Source organism: Anser anser, assembly GCF_964211835.1.
Source record: "Anser anser genome assembly, chromosome: 2".
NCBI lineage: Eukaryota > Metazoa > Chordata > Aves > Anseriformes > Anatidae > Anser > Anser anser.
The window spans coordinates 156,180,174-156,198,902 of NC_139721.1; the positions used below are offsets into that span (position 1 = coordinate 156,180,174).

An 18,729-nucleotide genomic window follows, 5' to 3' on the forward strand; every position below is an offset into this window, starting at 1 on the left:
CTCTTGCACTCGGCAAGGTGCTAAGCTCCCTAGGCAGCGTGCGTTGCCCAGGCGGACATCCACTCCGTTTCCTCCAGGGAGGAAGCCAGATGGCTTTCTGTAGGCTAGATGTGACCTGCGGTCTGTAATTGGGCCATATGGAGGCAGATGCATATGAAGTCTGGCTACATTCTTCATTCCTTGTTGCAAAACAGTTTCCTGCATTGTTTAAAAAGCTCGTTCTAAAATCCTGCATTGTGTTTGGGCTGAATTACGAGGCGCTGTGGGTTAACTGGAGGACAGTGATTAAACCACCTCAGTGAATGTGTATTTTTCTGGGAAATGAATTAACAAGCCCTGGGAACTCCTACATCTCAGTGCTTCAAACAGCATGGCTTTGACAAAGAATGTGCAGCTTCTTGGTTGACAGAATAGATTGTGGGATTTTTTTTTTAGGAGGTGCTTTCAAGCAGGGATATAAAGAACTTGTGCATTAAAATGAAAGCATTGGAAATGTCAGCTGTAAGTAACGACACATCGGTACAGTGTATTTGTAAATCAGTACAGCACCTATTTTTGGCTAAGGGAAACTAATCAGTACTGGAACCAGTTTGATAGCAACTGGAGTCTTGTCCTTGGCTTTCCTAGAGTCTGATTTGCCCAGGAAACATGTTGTGCTGTGGTGGACTAATAAGCCGCTTCTGCTAGATTCTGTTTGGATTGCAGAGGAGCCTCATTATGTGGGGGAATAATCTATTTCCAGCTGATCAGGTATTTTAAATAGTTCCAGAGACGATACTGTGCACAACTGGTATTAATATGGGAAACTGTAAAATTCAGTCTAATCTTGTTAAGAATACTTCAAGATTGTTTGGAGCCAGTTTAGTCAATGGGTTTAATTTGGAAATGATCCAGTTAAGAATTATATCCTGTGGAGGCAGAAAAACATCTGTCAGGCCAAAACACATGATCATAAATCACAGGGTGCTCTTCTGCATGCTGATTAAAAACAAACAAACAAGCTTGAAACTTAAAATGGCATGTATGGGATGATCAGGAACCAATTCCAAACTGGAGATGTGTGCTGCAGTACTGATCATGCAGTGAATCTTCAGCTGGGAAATATCATAGTGAAGAAAAGGACTTCAGCAGCATATTTGACTGTTGCATGGATTTCTTCTTAAAATTAGGAATTCTTCTTAAAATTACTTACAGGCAGTCTCAGGGGGATGTTGTCTGTTGTAGTTTTAGTGTCTGGATTTTCTGATGGAGGCTAGTATATACTTTTGGAAGCCTTAAAACTGAGTGCATCCTGGAAAGACCAGATGTATGGTGTAAGATACTTATTGCAGCGCTCTTGATGTTGTCCCAGGCACCTTTCTATACCCTTCTTTCAGTATTTTTTTGTTCATTCGTTTTGTTTTAAAGATATCTACGCTTAAGCAAATTCTCCCATAGAATTTCCTGAATCTCTCAAGTGCTCTGGCATCCTTTCTTAGTCTCTCTGATTCCATTAAACTCATTTACATTCTAGCTTTCCATCCAAAGATTTTTAACTGGTACTCTCTAGCATCCACATGACTGGCGACGTGTTGCCCTTTGGAGCCCATGCACGCAGTTTCATTACCTGAGAACAGCAGAGCCTTTTTCACCAGACTGTGCTGTGCTAAATGTGGATGAAGGAGACTCAGCATAGACCAGACCAAGGGGAGTTGTTAACAGAAGGTGACTCCTACTCCAAGAGTATTTGCTATCATCCTTCTGAAGGGGAGCGAAGGGATGGATGGTGCCTGTGTGCTTCACGGGTCTGCGGAGAGACTGCTTAGTCCTTTGTTCCATATGGTAAACTAGGGTGTCTGTGAGCCTGATCGTGTTAGTGATACTTATCTTCTAGTTCCAGCTCTTTAAAATATAAAAACCTCTTTGTACTCAGACTTCCTCAAAGAATAGCGGTTAGTATTAGACAATGGCTAGTTTGACTTGTGTTTCCCTTCGTGGTCTTGCACCATGTCAAATCGCGTTGTTAACTGTAGATAAGATGAGAGCATCACAGTGGTGTGGAGGGACTTGGCTCTTCTCACAGATGAAGAATATTAAATTAACCCTCATACTGGGAAGTGCTTCGAGCTGAAAAATCTGCCTTGTTCTGTAGTTACTTGGAATCTTAAAGATTACGCGGGGGAAATGAATTGGTTTGTTCTCTGGAGAAGCAAAGCATCAAAATCTTCAATGCTGTCGGTCATTCAAAGCAAATTTATTATCTACATACTTAACTATAAGTCTGCTTTATATTTTATTAGCTCTCTTTTGAGTATGGCTCAATTCAAACTTTCTCTCTCTGCAGTGATGGAGAAAATAGTTGAGGATTGTTGTGGAGAAGGGTTTTACGCTATTCCAAAAGTTTGTGTTCAAAACTGAAATTACCCTATTTTCCCTCTGATTTGAGAATGTGCTTTGGACATGCATTTATCTGTTGGTATAGCCAGTGAAACCACTAAGAGTTTTTTTTTTAAGTGTCTGGTAGTTTCCTCTTACCTACTAATCTTGTTTTCTCTCTTTGCAGACTGCCGTTGATGTTTTTAAGAGGATAATTTTGGAGGCAGAAAAAATTGATGGGGCAGCTTCACAAGGGAAGTCTTCATGCTCAGTAATGTAATTCCACTGCAAAATCTGAAAACACTGGGAATACATTCTACCTGAAGAAGCAAAACTGCCCGTTATCTTTAAGGATAAACTATGCTTCTTTTTTTTAATTTTATTTTTATTTTTTTCTTCTGTTAACCTGAAAGATAAACAGTTGGTTTGGAGCCTTTCCCTTCAGATTATGTTAAACTCTGACTCCTGTGCAAATGGCTTCACTTCCATTTTCAAATTTTAAGCAATCATATTTTCAATTTATATATTGTATTTCTTAATATTATGACCAAGAATTTTACTGGCATTAATTTTTCAGTGTAGTTTGTTGGTTAGAATAATCATCAAAAATGATGCATATTGTTACACTACTATTAACTAGGCTTGGATATCAGTGTTTCTTTGTGTTAAATGTATACTTGTAAATAAAATAGCTGCAAACCTTAATGTTCTGTTCATAATTTTTTGTTAGTTGCCCCATGTCAGCTTGCTTTTATGAAAAATGTTCACCTACTGGCCTTAAGAGGAAGTGTGGGATCCCTGGAACCACTGGATTGACTATTGCTTAGGCAATCCCAACCATTTTTTTTGCTACTAGAACTCCAGGGTGGCCAAATAGCTCAGCTGTATTTTGTGCCCTGTGATGGAAAGGAGATGCAAGGGACACCTTGGTCTGATGTGGAAGGGAAGATCTGGATTTTGGCAGCCAACCTACGCTGTTTTTTCCTTTGTGTAACTGTAAGAGCTGTGGAGGAAAGGGCACGCAGCTCTCCCAAGGAACAGGCCAGTACGCACCTGCACTGCAGACTGCTCCCGTCGCCTTGTAACTAGGAGCGCTTTCAGGATGGAGTGGATTTATCCAGGTTACACGTGTAGACTTGCTAAGGAAACAAAAATGTCACTTAAAATAAATTGCACGTCTTGAACAAATTGATGTGAGTTGTTTATCGGGCATTTCTATACTTGTGCATCCAGAGAGGTGGGTGGTCTCCTGGCACCTGGCCTCTCACCGTGTCAGTCCCACTGCAGCTCTGGACTGCTTCATCCACCACTTGCGAGCTTTTGCTGGGCTTTTGGACTCAGGGCTTAACGAGCCTTAAAACCTTAAGTCTGGAAACAAACTAATTCAACTATGTATTTAAAAAGATGTGCAGTTGACCTACTTTGTATAGAAGAAGATGCTGATTTAAGGGAATGTTTTATTAAAGGAAGTGTTTTCTCATGCATTTCTGTGTCCATTGAAAACTTTTGATTCCTGCCAGGAATAAAATGGAAGGGAAACTTGCAATGTTTTTGCAACCAGAAGTAGCTTTTGCATTTCATTCTGTTCTAAATGATGCAAATGGAGAAAGTCTCATCTCTTTCTTGTACAGCGGTTCCCTCATACTATTGAGTAAATTGTCTAAACTCCACATGTGAGATTAACTGGCTTCCTGGACAAAAAGGTTTCTGAAAGCTCATTTCTGTTACCTAAATTTTCATACCCTTACAGAAGTTGAACTTGTATGTGATAGATCACAGAAGTTCAGCACCATCGGTATGCTCATTCAGGGACAAAATACATGCTTTCATTTCAGAACCAGGCTGATGTGGAGCTGTGTAGCAGGTTTCCTTCACAAGAACGCAGAAGCAGGGCAATTTTTCTGGTAATGAAGTTGTAGAGGATTCAGAAAATGGTTGTCAGTGGAGCTCAGGGTCAATGTGTCTGTTTCGTGTCATCCTTCACTGCCTGATCCTGAGACGATTTCTTGCACAGCCAGTGTCTTTGGCATTGCATTCTGGACATAGTATTGGGGAGTTACAAATTCCTGTGATTACTGATATGTGTATGTATATATATATATATGGCTTGAAATAGGCAAGTTTAGTATCTGACTTGTCATGTATGTAGGCATCAAAAGCTGGAAGTTAGAGTACCAGACACCTCAAATACTCCATATACTAATTAAAAAAAAAATGCCCACATGTACTTGTAATCTCTGAAGCCTGAAAAAGTTGCTTCATTAAAGCCTTAGCAGCTAGCACACTTAAAGCCTTAAAGGGTGTGGATGAGGAAATGTGCAACTTGATAGTCTTGAGATAATGAAGGCCCTGCTTTCAGTGGTGAAGCTTTTCAGGGGAGATCAAATGCAGATGCAGGTTCTCTGGATTATTTGCAAAGAGAACTTCCAAGAAGTCATTTTATGTAAGAGCTGAAAAAAGGCATCCAACATAGATTGTTTTCTTTGTCCTATGGCTGGCTTATGCAGCAAGAAATGGAAATTATTCTACTTGCCCAAGCCTTTCTCTGCTAATAAGGTCTAGAGAACAGCCACATGCGATAGTCTTGCAGTTTTAATGAAATATGTAGTCGGACATGATCAGCGTGAACCACTTGCACTTGGGGATCCAGAGATTTCAGGTGACTTCTCGGGATGGCACCTTCCAGCAGTCAGGATTGTGGGCAGCTTCTTGCTTCCTTACACTGGTGAAAGGGGGGTGGGCAATCTTGGAAGCCCTGTGTTATGAATGGAAGCAAGAAATAGTATTTAACAAACCGCTGCCTGCCTGGAGTTCTTACAGCCTTGTCTGGCAGCTGCCCTGATCCTGCTGAGGATTGTAATAAATGGTGTACGGGTTAAAAGGTAAATCACGAAGGCAATGACAAGTTCTCTGGCCCGGGCTGGAGTAAGTTTGGTGCACACTTAATGGGGCCCAGCCTTATTCTTCAGGGATGGTCATTGGCGAGGGTGGATGTGCAAAGATCCTTTTCCTGAGGAGGAAATGAGCAAATTTTAACTGCCATAAGTCAAGTTAAATTCCCTCTGACTTGAGCGGGCTTAAATTGGTTCTGGTAACAGCTCCTGCCTTACTCGTGCTCCTGTCCAACTCCGTGCTTTGCTGCATGAAGACAGAAAGCGCTCGGGGGTGCTGAGGACCACAAAACCCTTGGGACTGGTGCTGTTCAGCAGCTGGAGGATGGACTGCAGGCAGAAGGTGGCTACGTAACGCTGATTTTTCACTGCTTCCACGCCGGGTGAACTCCGGCCCTGTCTGATTGACTTTGCAGTGGGGGGTGCTTGGAGTTGGTCTGCCTTGGGGCTGTGCAGTGTCGTGCCTCATGTTTCTTCCCATCTTCTGCAGAGGGGTGGTGAGTGCTTCTGCAGAGGGGTGTTGAGCGCCCACTGTTGTTCCCTGGAGAAGAAGAAAGCTGTGAAAGTGGGTTTATGGCTCCCTGGGGCCTGCAGGAGCTGTCTGGTAGTAGCTGAGCTAAGTAATCTTACATTATTGCCCAGCCAAGGGTGGAGCAACATGGACTGAAACTGGACTTTGCATAAGAAGTTGTTATAGCATTGGAAGAATTGAAGACTTCAGGCTTTCCGTTTTCTAGCTTCTTTGAACAGAGACGTTCCTACACCCAAACGTGCACCCTGACACCGAACGAGCAGCTCGGGCATCGCTCCTGCAGTTACCTTGCTGCTGCAGCCAGCTCGCTTCTCCAAGCATGAGACAGGCCACGGCCTGAAGTGGAAAAGGCATCCTATGTCGTTGCCTTACTGTTGCTTTCACCTTTTTTAAAAGAAATGTGCGGCCTCACACCTTTGTTGCTACAGAAGGTGTGCTGCCGCTGCGTGCCGGTGTTACGGGCACTGATCCACCCAGGCTTGCTGGGCTTAGGTCGCTAATTAGCGCCGCTGTGCTGCGGCCTCTCGAGAAGGAGAAATCAACAGGATCTAATTAATCCTTATGTAATCAGTACGGCTCATCTTCGGAGCATGCTGCTAAGGCTGGCTAATCTTCACAACCTCATCTAATAAGGTCAAAATGACTCCCCCTTCACAGCTGGGGGAGGCAGGGCCTTGTGGCAGATGTCCTTCACGCGCGGGCACGGAGGAGCCGTGGCTGAGCTGGGCCTGGTGCTAGGTGTCCTCTGCGGCCCAGCTGCTTCTGCCACATCCTGTTCCTGAGTGAAACAGAATGGAAACTGAAAGGGTTTTACCAAAAACCTGGGACTTTCTGACATCTTCCAACATGGGATCCGAGTCCCAGCTCAGTCCGCTCACTTATGTGGTCCTGCTTGTTGAGATGTGCAATGAGCTGCACTAATACTGATCCCAGAGTCTTCCCGACAATAAGCTTTTGCTTATTTTTTCAGTATCCATCTCTGAAATGCAGCTAAAAAATATTTGGCTTAATCCGACCAGCAGGTGCCAACTGTGAGGCGTGGGGCTGTTTTTCACAGTGGGAAACTGGCCAGGTCCGAGCCATGATTCTGTTACAGAGTTTGCGCAGGCATTAGGAGGTTTTTTGGAGCCTGCACTCTTATGTGGTGACGCAGGGTGTGTCATGGACACGTAGGTCACCAGGATGCATGGTAGGTCACCAGGAGCGACCTGGTCTGGTGGGAAGTATCCCTGCCCATGGCAGGGGGTTGGAACGAGATGGTCTTTAAGGTCCCTTCCAACCCAAACCATTCTGTGATTCTGTGTCGGGGGAGCCACCCCTTGTGGAGATGTTGCAGAGGTTACATCTTGGTGCATCTGCAATGAAGACCACGTGTAGAGCAGTGGCTGTGTAGCTGGTGAAGCCACCTCTAATGAGCTAGAAGTACCTCTTATGGAAGTACATAAAGACATCTGTGAGCTTTTAAGCTAGATGGCCTTCTGAAAGCAGTAAGACACAGAAATGTACAGGGCCTGGTCTTACACTGCTTTGCAAATACCCAAAGCTCTTCCAGAAGTCGGAGCATGGCCCTTTCAAAGGGTGCGAGGCAACTTCTTGGCTGTTGCTCACCTAATTATTATTTGCATGGAGTCGCACTGCCCATATGAGGTGCCTCTGAGCACAGGACGGCGTAACGCTAATCCTGTGCCAATAAACATTCCTGTTAGCGTTTGCTGGGTCACTCCTAAAGCTTTGCCTCCAGGAGTCACACCCCGCTCTCTTGAGGAAATCTCTTTGTCAGAGGAGGAGCAAGTTGGGCTTCTCCCCACCTTACCTCAGGTATTCCAGAAGGATCTTGTCAGCGCCACGTAACGCAGCAGATCTTTGTGGGACCGTCGGCGTCTGCTGAGCAGCACGGAAAAATCCCCCCATAAAGCCCATAAAACACCCCGTCGAAGCAGGCGGTGGTGTGTCATGGCCACGTTTGGGGCACTGCCCGGCCTGGACTCGTTTCCGCCATGCTCACGGCCTGGTCCTGTGCTCGCAGGTCCTGAGGTGGGACATGGGGATGAGGGCGGGCCCACTGGGGAGATGGTCCTGGGTGGTTGTGTGTGGGCTGGTAGCATGGCCACGTCTACTTCTGTGGTAAAACAGCGCTCCTTGGGCAGCAGTTCCTGCTCAGGCCCCAGCCAGATGGGGTCAGAGAAGATGTCCGTCAGCCCAGTGTCCTGTCATGCCAATGGCGTTGGCCTGGAGGGGACAATGAGAAGAGGGCCAACGTCTGGCAGTGTGTCCCCAAGTCCACAGCCAAGCCACCAGCCAAAGGGCCTTCAGCATCAGGGAAGGGGCTCTGCGATAGCCACAAGGGATTTTCCTTGAGTTTCTTGGTGAGCTTTTGTTGGGCGCTGCTGAGCAGCTGGCACCAGCAGTGTGCCATGGCATCAAGTCCTTCCCTCCTGTGTCCCCAGCAGAGCCATGGGGGCTCCAGGAGGCCCCGGGCCTCATCCAGGGAGTCCTGTGCCTCTCAGCTGGGAGAGACCAACGGAGAGGACGTGTCCTGGATGCCAGTGGGTGTCCAGCCACTCCTGCACCCGCTCTTCTGGGGCTGCTTAAGCACTTTGGGGCACCTGGAAGTAAATGTCGCCTCCAAGGCTGCAGCCACAACCTTTAGGCCAAAATTGGGAACAATGGGAAAATGGAGCTGTGGGCTGTGACACCTGGGGACAGGCTGGCTGGGCCTGTGCTCCTGCAATGCCGTGTTGCTGCCAAAATCGTAAGCTCTGGGGCTCATCTGCGGCAGTATGGGCGTCAGCCACAGCTGGATGTGGGTGACGGAGCCCTGGCCCAGGCTGCCCAGAGGCTGTGGGGTCTCCTCCTTGGAGAGCTCCAAAAGCCGCCTGGCCATGGGCCTGGGCACCCTGCTCGGGGTGGCCCTGCTGGGGCAGGGGCTGGGCCCGAGGGACCCCGAGGCAGCCACAGGCTGCGATTCTGTGATATGATCCTGCAACCAGGCACCAATGGGAGGTCAAAAGGCTGCTAGGGGCTGTAGCCTTTTTGTCCTTTACAAAAGAATAGGGGGTTTTGTCCAAGAATTAGGATTTGCAGTTCTTCAGTATTATTTTTTTTCCTGTTTTTTCCTTTTTTTTTTTTTAATGGCTCCTTATTTTTTTCGTATCTTTAATGTGCTTTCTCGAAGAAATATGAAAAAAAGCAGTCGCGCCCTCTTTCTGTCTCCTTAAATAGCTTCCCAACCTGTTGGACAGCTTCTAACAAACTTAACAGCTGGGCTGGAGTCTCAGGACGTCCAGTCCCTGCAGATTTAATTACAGCTCGCACCTTAGGAGACACAGGGAAAATCCCACCGTGAGACAGGGCCAGGGGAAACCCAGCTTCGTGGTTAGCTTGCTTTCGTGGTTATTTTGGGGGCCGGTCTGCAGTGAATGTTGTGGGTCTTCCTCTCCGCTCACCGGAGAGCTGATGGAAACAGCTGCAACCATTTTGATAATGGCACGGTTTTGTGGGTTTTGTTTCTTCATTAATTAGCTGTTTCTCCATTATTTCCTGGACATAGAGACGCAAGCAGCTTTCCTGCCCCCTTTCCTGTGGCAGTGAGGCAGGTTTGCTTGGGCTGGCCAAAGGATGCTCTCCCTTCCCCAACACACGCGTGCCTCCTCCCTCCTCCTGCACACCCCAACCACTGGCGTCCTTGAGCTCAGCACACACGCTCATTAACTTTTACATCTTAATTGAAAGGGCGGTACGTGATTAATCCTTAATAATCACCTCCTTTCTTCGCAAATGGTCTGTAATCTTAAAATGAAGCAGTTAACGAGGAGGGAGGGAGGCCGGGCTGCGCTGCGGGACGAGGCTGCAGGCACGCGGAGGGGTGGGAGCAACCCGCCAGGAAGGGAGTTTTGGGGATGGATTCGAAGCATGCACCCCGTGGGGTTTGTGGGCTGGGGCTTTCCTTGGCTCTTTGTCCTGAGAAGTCTTTTAAAGTCTCTGGATGCATAGATGCATCTCTTAGAGCATAGAAGAGAGCAACGTGAGGCTGGTTTCTATCAGAATCACAGCCTGATGAGGCCGGCAGCATCTCTGGGTGCTTTTGGAGCTCTCCAAGGAGGAGACCCCACAGCCTCTGGGCAGCCTGGTCCAGGGCTCTGAGATAGCGTTTGAGGTGCCAGATGCAGAGCATCCACTGTGGTAAAGCCATAATTGCAGTTCTTTGGGAAATAATATTAATTTATGGTCAATGGTATTGCTTTAAAATCCCTCTAATCCTGCCTTATATATGCCTTTTGGTGCTGAAAGATGGAAATATTCATAAAAACAATGATCATGAGTAACACGAGTGAGCTTGTGAGCCCAGCCACTGTGCTTTGGAGGGGATGAGGTCCGCAGTGCTCAGAGATGCCAGTTAATGGGGCTGGAAGGTCAACCAAGAAACCATTTCTTTGATGGATGGGGTGCAACTTGCTTCTGGTGAGGAGTCTTCCAAGGACATTTGCCACACATCAGTAGTGGCGGAATACTCTGGGAAAAAAGCAACAGCCATCTGGTAAAGAAACAGCCGTGCTTCGAGTGGCTTCCTTCTCCTTATTTTCTTGTTGTCTGCTCTGTATAAGAATAAAATAAAAAAAAAGAGAAATCCTTCAAAAAGGAGCAGTAAATGCACACCGCTAATTGACCGAAGCCCTGCCAAGCAAATCTTTTGTTAAATCGTCTGCCCGAAATCAAAACCCCGCGCTCAGCAGGCCCCGGTACCACCAGTTCTGCCTACTAAGCACGGCCGCGCAAAGCCCCGGCTCCTGCCGCTTTGTCCCAAAGCCCTCGCGACAGCAGCCCCGTCTGCCCCTGCTGCTATATAGCGGGGTGGCCGACGGCTCCGTGGTTTTGGTTTGGCTTCCCCTTTTTGGTCTTGGAGAGCAGCCAGCAGAAAATGTCTCAATACTCAGGAAAAGTGAGTAAAACCCAACCGCTCGGCTCTCGCCAGGGGAGCCCGGGTTTCTATGGGGTGAAGGTAAAAAAAAATTTGGTAGAAGGGATGGGGAGGGTGCAGCGAAAGGAGCCGCGTTTGAGAGCGGAGCTTCCTGTTTAAACATTCCTGCTGGAAATATGTGAGGGAGCGAGAAGTGTCGTAAATGCGGGATGCGCTGCCTTCCCAGAAAAACAAACACGGCTCTCGGAAAAAAAAAAAATGCCGGGGATGGTTGCATGCTCCTTTTGGGAAGTGGCTAAAAAACAAACCGACCCCAAAATGATGCATCTGTGAGAGGTTCCTGTTGGCTTGACATCAGGGCCTGGCTGTGCCCTGCTCATCACCACCGTGCCCTTCTCCTTCCCCATCCCAGATCACCTTCTACGAAGGGAAATGCTTCACGGGCAGGAGGCTGGACGTCTGTGGGACCTGCAGCAGCTTCCAGGACCGGGGGTTCCTCAGCCGGGTCAACTCCATCTGTGTCCGGAGCGGGGCTTGGGTCTGCTTCGCTCACCCCAACCTCCAAGGGCAGCAGTACGTGCTGGAGCACGGCGAGTACCCCCACTTCCATCGCTGGAACGGCCGCGGCGACCGCCTGGGCTCCTGCCGGCCCGTGGGGATGGTGAGTGGCTGCCCGCGGCTTGGCCGAGCGTGTCCTTGTCGTGGATGAAGCCTTGGAGGGGACAGAGATGCCACGGGGCACCAAATGCAACGGCCTCGATGGGAACGGGGTTACTCCTGTGGTTTGCAGACGAGGTGGGGACGAACTGATGGCATCGCGTGCCTTTTTCACGTGGGTTGCTGCGAGATGCTCAAAGAGGCTCAGTGCTGGGACAAATAGGGACTGAAGGAGCTCAGCATCCCCATGTGCGCCCCAGGGGCTTCCCAAGCCGGACCCATGGGGCAGCTGCTCCAGGTGGATTTTATCTGCATTCTCTGCTATTGGAAAAAAGAAATCAAATAATTCCAGACTACCACCTCTTTTTCCCCAAATGGAGAGCCCTCCCCTTACGAAGCTTTTAAAAGCACCACCTGGAGGAAGGTATAATTGTGAAGGTTAAAAAGCAGCAAAGAGAAGTGAAGCTGGGTTCATTCTCCCTTTTTTGATTCTCCCATCCCTCGGGACCCCCAGGGCAACCACCCAACCCATCCAGGCCTGGAGGGGTTTCTCGCCGACCGCTTTTTGGCACGGCGATGGGCACCTCCTTCCCAAAGCTCCCCAGGGCATGGCTCACCGCTCCTGCTGCTGGTCCTTACACGGAGGGATGCTTCCCGGGGCCCAGAGCCAGAGCAGAGCCAGAGCCTCCCCTCCTGGCCCTCTCTTTTCCCCCGCTGGATGTCCGTGAGCGCTTTCAGGCGTTTCTGCAGCGCGGATTCCCGGAGGAATGTTTGCTCAGGCGCCGTATCCGCTCGCCTGCTGTGGGGTTTGGCACCGCAGCCCGGCCGTTCCGTGCCTCGGCGTGGTTTATTTGAAGTATGCGTTTAGGTATTCTTTGAATTCGGCTTCAGAAACCCCGTTCAGCTCGGTCTGCCCCGTGTGCCTATGCTGCAGAGAGGCTGCAGGACTCTCCCCAGAGGAATTCACCTCATTTCACCCTCAAGGGTTCAAATAACCATGCTGCTGTGAAGGTTTCCCTTCCCGTTCTCTGTTTTATTTCTGTTCTTCAAGAAAGTCACAGCGGCTCCTGTAAGGAACTGTAGATTTCCTAATTAATTAGTTGGGGGAAACATTATGACATTTTTTCGGGGGGGGGGGGGGGGGGATTCACAGGGAAGAGTTGGCAGCGTGTGCCCGCACGAGAGCAGCGGCTGCAGCTCGACATGGCCGGGAGGTGGCACGAGGTTATGGCATGAGTTCTTCCTCCCGTTTCCACCCCAGAACCTTCCCTCTTTATCTCGCAGAAGCTGGGGAAACAACTCACCGTGGGCTGATTTGTTTTGTGGGTTGTTTCTTTTTTGGCTGACTCCACTCCCTCTGCCCCCAGCACGGCGAGCACTACAGGATGGAAATCTTCGAGGGGAGCCGGTTCAGCGGCCGCAGCCTGGAGCTCACTGAAGACTGCCCCTCGCTGCAGGGACAGGGCTGGGACAAGCCCTGCGTCAACGCCATCAAGGTGTACGGCGACGGCGCGTGAGTACCCGCCACGTCCCTTCCCGCACGGCCTCCGGGGCCAGCGTCAGAGCGAGGGATGCGGCTGCAAAGGAGCCAGCGGGGGAAAGTCTGTTGATGCTGGAGGAGTCTGGGGGAGCCTCAAAGTGTTAGTCAAGCCTGGGGTTTAAAGACGAATTTTCGTGACGCCAATATTGAGTGTGGAACGGGAGCTGCTGCCAAGGGGCATGATTTTTGTAGGGTGAAAGGTTGCAAGAGCTCTGGGGCACCTTGAAGATGCATGAAACTTAAAACTTGGTTTTTCTTCCTTTCTTTCTTCCTTCCTTCCTTCCTTTTTCTTTCTTTCTTTTTCTTTACCTTTCTATCTTTCTTTCTTTCTTTCTTTCTTTCTTTCTTTCTTTCTTTCTTTCTTTCTTTCTTTCTTTCTTTCTTTCTTTCTTTCCTCTTTTTTGTTTTGTTTTTAACATTTCTGTGCATGTTTCCAAACACCTCTTTAACACCCTCCCAGAGGCTGGTGCTCTCTGGGTGCTGCAGGTCAGGGCTTTTGCTTTGCAAGCAGCTTCTCCAGGGTTTCCTGCAACCCCAGGAACCTCCTCGGACACCTGAAGTCCCAGGCATCTCACCTTAAAATTAAATTATTTCTTGCAAAGACCGTGGCAGCTGCTGCAGCATGGAAGTGGGATGCCCCAATGGGGTTTTTGGGCACTCCCCTGTCCCTCATGAACCCACTTTGTGGATGCGTTGCCCCATCCTCCTGCCCAAAAGCCCTGCATGAGTGGCTTTGCCTTGGTCTTGCTGTTGGGTGGCAATGTGCCTTTGTGCCCCATGAGCACTGTGGCACTTTGCCTGTCCTGTCCTGGATGTTGCGCATCTCATGTGCGTCAGGTTTGTGATGCTGGGCACTTTCTGTCCACAGCAACATCTTCCCAAAATGGGGAAGAGTTTGGTGTGCCCTGTGACTGAGACATCCTGACCCTGGGTGTTCTGCAGGAGCCTTTCCAATTCAGCCAAAATCTCCACATTTCAAAAACAAACAAACAAAAAAACAAACAAAAAAAGGGTTTATGGTCAGGCAGTGACAGTTCATTAAAACCAAGAAGCATCCAAGGGAAGCAGTGGCCAGAGCCCACTGGGGACCCCCTTAGCACTGAGCATTTGAAGCAAAAGGCATTTGAGCAGTGGGGAGAACCAGCACCATAAAGCCAAGAGAGAGCCAACGAGTGTGCTAAGAGTTGTAGGACCACTCGTTTACCACAAGTGTCCCTGTAGTAGAGACTGGAGCTGGAGAAATTGGGATGCTGCCCAGAAACTTTCAAGCAGTTAAATTTTTCATATCGAGTCACACCCCCCAAAAATATATATATATATTAAGGCCACAAAACTTTCTTTCCCTTGCATGGGTCAAGATAGCTCTGCCTGGTGATGGTGAAGTCCTGCCTCGGCCATTTGGAGAGCAGAGGAGATGCAGTCACCAGAAACGAGGAGAATTTCAGCCGCAGGCTCTTTCCAGCTCATCCCCAGACGAAAAGCATGTCTATACCACCCTGCACATCCGAGAGCGATGTAAAGCAGGGCTCCTCTGAGCTTCCAGCAGTGCCCAAACCTCACTCCGCCGTTTTTTTCCCTCCTCATTCCCCCGGCATGACATTGGTTGGATACAGAAATATTTGCTTCCCCTCCAAAGCCCGTGGATGGTGCCACGTGCCGCGAAAACACTGCTTGCTGCGCCTGCCTTTGGCATTGTGTGGGGCTCAGGGACACGTTCCTGTCCCTTTGGGGCTGGGGACACAGGGACAGAAATGGTGCTGGTGCAGCTGTTGAGGCGATGCTGGGAACGAGAGCGCTGTTCCGGGGCACTCGGAGACGTTGCTGCCTCCGTGGGAGCTCGGCGGTTTGATGGCAAGCGGCTTCGCGCTTCCCACCTGCAGAGGATTGCTTGGAAATCGTTACTTTAAAAAGCTGAATTTGTTTCACGGTCTGGGAGAGAACACCTAAAAAAAGGGCTTTTCTGAACTATAGTGACATAACTTGGAGAAACCAAACCAAACATTTATTCTGCCTGAATCCTACACAGGGAAGGATGGAGCCCCATTGCTCGGTCAGAGCTGAACCTGCAGCACCCACCGGGCTCCCATTCCCAACCCATCGGCCGGCTTCAGAGCAAGCCAGGGCACATTTCAGGAAGAGATGGGTCAGTGGACCGCAGGTTTTTGGTTTTCTCCTGAGGCCAAGAGGCTGAAATTCCCAGGTTTGTGGTATACATGCGGGTACAGCGAGCGAGAAACAGCCCCTCCTAGCAGGCAAACCCGAGCCATGGGCTCCAGTGTAAACGTCTCATTGACTTCAGTACAGCTGAGTGTTCGTTGTGCTAATTACTGAGGCCCTTCAGACAGGACAGGCTGAATTTTAGTAGCCACAGCAATTTTGGGGTGAAGCAGTGAGTTTCCGCCAACGTTGGCCTGCGTGTTTCCCCTGCCCCCATCACCCCTGCTCTTCTCGGCGTCCCTCCCCGGCCACGAGCAGGCAGAAAGGAGCCAGGTTTCTTGCTGCCAAAGCCCTGCTGGATTTTCAGCGCGAGCAGCCAGGTTCGGCTGACGGGGCCCCAGCCGGATCCACGCAAGGTTCATTCCAGCGTCCTCTGGGTTTATGTGCTAATGAAACGCAGCACGGAGATGCTGGGGGGTTGTGTGCTCTGTGCCTGGATCAGCTCGCCCCTGCTGGGCTCGAGGACAGGATCGTCTCGTTTCTGGGCTGACTGACTCCATTGCCTCGGTTGCTGATGTTCTAGGGGAACGTAAATTTTAGGAAATAAAGGAAGAGCTAAGTAAGCCGTACAATCCTCACTCATCACCTTGCACTGCCAATACGCTTCAATCCCATCCTTCTGCTCTTCTGCTCTTTTGTTTTGCCGCCTTCCCCTAAGCAGGGGGGCTCCCCAAACCGGTGGGCTCTCACCACCAGAGCAGGTCGTGCCGTCCGCTTCCATCTGCCCCAGGGCCTGCTCAACTGCTCCACTGACCCCGTGGACACGTGAACCATGGGCCTGGAGAGAAACGCAGGTTTCTGGGGCTACGATGGGCTGCTCTAGCCCCGCACTGTCCCCTGGGGTCCCTCCGTTGCTGAACGATGCCCTAGAGAAGGGTTGGAAGAACCACCATCTCCTGGTGGGCCAGCAACGCCCTGCGACCTGGAGGTGAACAGCCCTGTCCTACTGCCGTGCATTATTTTCAATATTAGGTGTTCTCAGCGGGAGGGAGTGATTGGAAGGCGCAGAAAGTAGGAGTGGGAGCTCTCTTCAAGAGTTTTTGAGGGAGAGGTGGTGAGCTGATGGAAGAAGATCACCCAAAAATACGCAGGGATGCGTTGCTGGGATGGGGTAGAAAAGGAAGAAAGCCAGGCATGCCTTATGAATAAGGCGGGGTGTATTCAGAGGAGAATGGCAGTGGTGTAAATTCTTCTTAATTAAGGTGAAGGGCTGAGCACCCTCTCTGAGAGGTCAGGTACACGAGGGTGCACGCGGCTTCGGGGCACCCTGCCGGTACGCGATAGTGGGCAGTCTTCAAGGAAAGCCTGAGGACGACTTTGCAGTTCTGCTTCTGATATAAACTGGCTGCAAGAAGTGCCAAAGAATGAACTTGTTTGTTTGTAGGGAAAGCTCAGGAGCCAACTGTCTTGGCTGAGCACATTTCGGCGATGCTGTGCGCTTGCGGAAAGGAGCAGGACCACCGGGACCACATGGGTGGGTGCCCTTCAGAAGTGCAAAATAAATCCAGACATGTCCGGGAGTCCGTGGAGTGGCTCAACTAAACACTCTAAGCTTTTCCTTTTCTTTCTTTTTTTCTTTTTTTTTTTTTTTTCTTTGATAGTGCTCATGGATGACTGGTTTTATAAACAACATTTTTCCTAAGGGCTGCAGCTTTCAGCTCTGGGTCAGATTGATCCGAGCTCAGCAGCTGTTGTCTGACCCTGGAGGCTCAGCAGTCACTGGCCCGTGCAGGACTTAAAGGAGTTTCTCCCTGGAAATCCCACATGCAGTAGGTCCTAACCAAGATGTCACAGCTGAATGTCTGGCAAGAGATCGACCACAAAAACTGAATGATTTGGAAGATTAACCTTGTGCTCTGCTGTCATTGCGGAGCCCGCAGATGGGACGAGGAGCAGAGATCTGTGAAAAAATGACCTGTGATTCTGGGATGAGACGAATGAGGCAGAGATGAAAAGTTCAGCAATGGCAGGGTGGAAACCTAAATGTAAAACTATCAGAGCAATGGCGAAATGATTAAAAAGCACCAGAGATTTAAACAGAGGAAAGAGGTGATAGTTGTGGCCGCATTAAGACCATGGCATGGTGCGTATTAAAAGGATGAATGGAAAGAAGAGCAGCAAAATGTGTCCTCTTCAACCATCAGAATTGCTCCTGTCTTGAAGACCTTCAACTGGATATGCTACAGGTATGCTAAAGAGACTTGGCCAAGCTAGGTGAAGAGGTCAGCTGTGCCAAAGGGTGCTGAGTGCTCTGCCTATGTGACTACACTCCAAGGGAAAGTTGGAGTTAACTCTGGGCGTAGAGACAAGGTGAATATAACAGACCCCAAACCTGTTCCCTGTTAGAAATGTCAGAGAGGATTGCTAGGAAAAAGAGAAATTACTAAGCGTGGCTATAGACATGGTTCCCATCACAGCTAAAGAGTCAGCTCAAGGAGGTAAGATTTATTTCCAGCGTAGCAGGAAGGATATTTCTCCTTAGAGTCCAAAATGTGTTTACCCAGGGGCAGAGGGGACTTTTGGGGTACACCCCAGGAATTTTTTCTTGTCCAGCCTTTAGGAATTCTTCAGACCTGCCTGCTTCTGGCCCCTGAAGTTTGGTTTTATGATTTAAAATTTTAAATTTATTAGATTTTTTGGGGACTTGTGTCCTTCTTTAGCGCTGAATGCTGTGAATCTGTTTCTGTCGTGTATGGTGAAGATCAGATTTGTTGCATCTCACTCTGCTCCTGCATAAACATACAACTCCTACAGCAATGTGAAGGGGGAAGGGTCTGGTCGCAGGCTTTGTTGCTGGTGTAACCCAAACCAACTTCTGCCCAACCTGGCCGTGGGGTGACTGCCAGGCTGTGCTGGAAAGTCTTCTGGGGGCTTTCTGTGTGCTGAATGGGGCTGGGGCTGCAGGCCTTGGTGGTTCACAGCACAGAAACTCCTAAATGCAGCTGCTCAACGCGTGGCCAAGCCCAGCTTGCACAACGGGGCCGCGGGGCCCCACGTAACCCTCCCGTTCCGCTCAGGTGGGTGCTGTACGAGGAGCCCAACTACCGAGGCCGTATGTACGTGGTGGAGCGGGGCGAGTTCAGCAGCTTCAGAGCGTGGCAGGCGTGCAGCTCAAGCGTCCAGTCCGTCAGGAGAGTTGTCAACTACGTCTAGCTGAGCTCTCAACCCAACAGCTGAGACCAGGCATCACCCCCTCTCTGCCCACTGGCCCAAGGAATAAATCATTAAACATCAGTTTTTGGCTCGAAGTATATTTTTTTTCCATCGATTGTATGAGTTCGAGAGGGAATGGACTTGAAACCTTTCTGAGCTTGAGCTACGTGCCGGGATTTCATTCTTCCTGGTGCAGAGATCTATAGGGAGGACACAGGGGTGATGGCACAGGTCTCCTCCCAGAACTGGTGGTGACAAGCAGACCTGGGGAACCTCAAAACGCGCTCCCAGTGTGGTTCTGGTCTGAGATGTGCTTGCTGTGTCCCGTCCAAGGCCACCACACGATGGACCCAGCCAGCTCCTGATGCCTGGAGGGGGTCAGGGTGCTACACACATGTGCTGTGAGACATCAGAGGGGTGTGAGCTGCTCATGCCGTGCTGGGACACACGTGAGGCTCATGCCCCA

General features: G+C 49.5%; 2 protein-coding genes and 1 long non-coding RNA gene across 6 annotated transcripts in view; 2 read left to right on the forward strand and 1 right to left on the reverse strand.

Moving 5' to 3' along the window:
* Positions 1-3,060, forward strand: part of RHEB (Ras homolog, mTORC1 binding) — a 40,728-nt gene extending 37,668 nt beyond the window's left edge. For all 4 annotated transcript variants that reach the window (XM_083824675.1, XM_083824677.1, XM_083824676.1 and 1 more), the window contains one exon: positions 2,543-3,060. In XM_083824675.1, the coding sequence (XP_083680801.1) occupies positions 2,543-2,635 (93 nt within the window). In that variant the 3' untranslated portion in view covers positions 2,636-3,060. The remainder of the gene's footprint in view (positions 1-2,542) is intronic.
* A 264-nt stretch (positions 3,061-3,324) lies between these two features.
* On the reverse strand, positions 3,325-11,241 carry LOC310894500. The gene is made up of 2 exons (XR_014579956.1): positions 11,114-11,241; positions 3,325-10,373 (listed from the first exon to the last, which is right to left on the reverse strand). It is a non-coding gene; the product is annotated as an uncharacterized lncRNA (long non-coding RNA).
* On the forward strand, positions 10,389-18,485 carry CRYGN (crystallin gamma N). Its single transcript, XM_083824678.1, has 4 exons — positions 10,389-10,717; positions 11,109-11,357; positions 12,721-12,866; positions 18,128-18,485. The coding sequence occupies exons 1-4, from the start codon at positions 10,697-10,699 to the stop codon at positions 18,261-18,263; spliced, it is 552 nt and encodes a 183-aa protein (XP_083680804.1). The 5' UTR covers positions 10,389-10,696; the 3' UTR covers positions 18,264-18,485.
* The last annotated feature ends 244 nt before the right edge of the window (positions 18,486-18,729 follow it).

What these genes read in the sequence shown, in the direction of transcription:
- CRYGN (XM_083824678.1), top strand. Translation starts at nt 10,697, where the DNA reads ATGTCTCAATACTCAGGAAAA. An exon ending in TGTCTCAATACTCAGGAAAA is followed by an intron (nt 10,718 to 11,108) that starts GTGAGTAAAACC and finishes TCCCCATCCCAG; the next exon opens with ATCACCTTCTACGAAGGGAA. An exon ending in CCTGCCGGCCCGTGGGGATG is followed by an intron (nt 11,358 to 12,720) that starts GTGAGTGGCTGC and finishes CTCTGCCCCCAG; the next exon opens with CACGGCGAGCACTACAGGAT.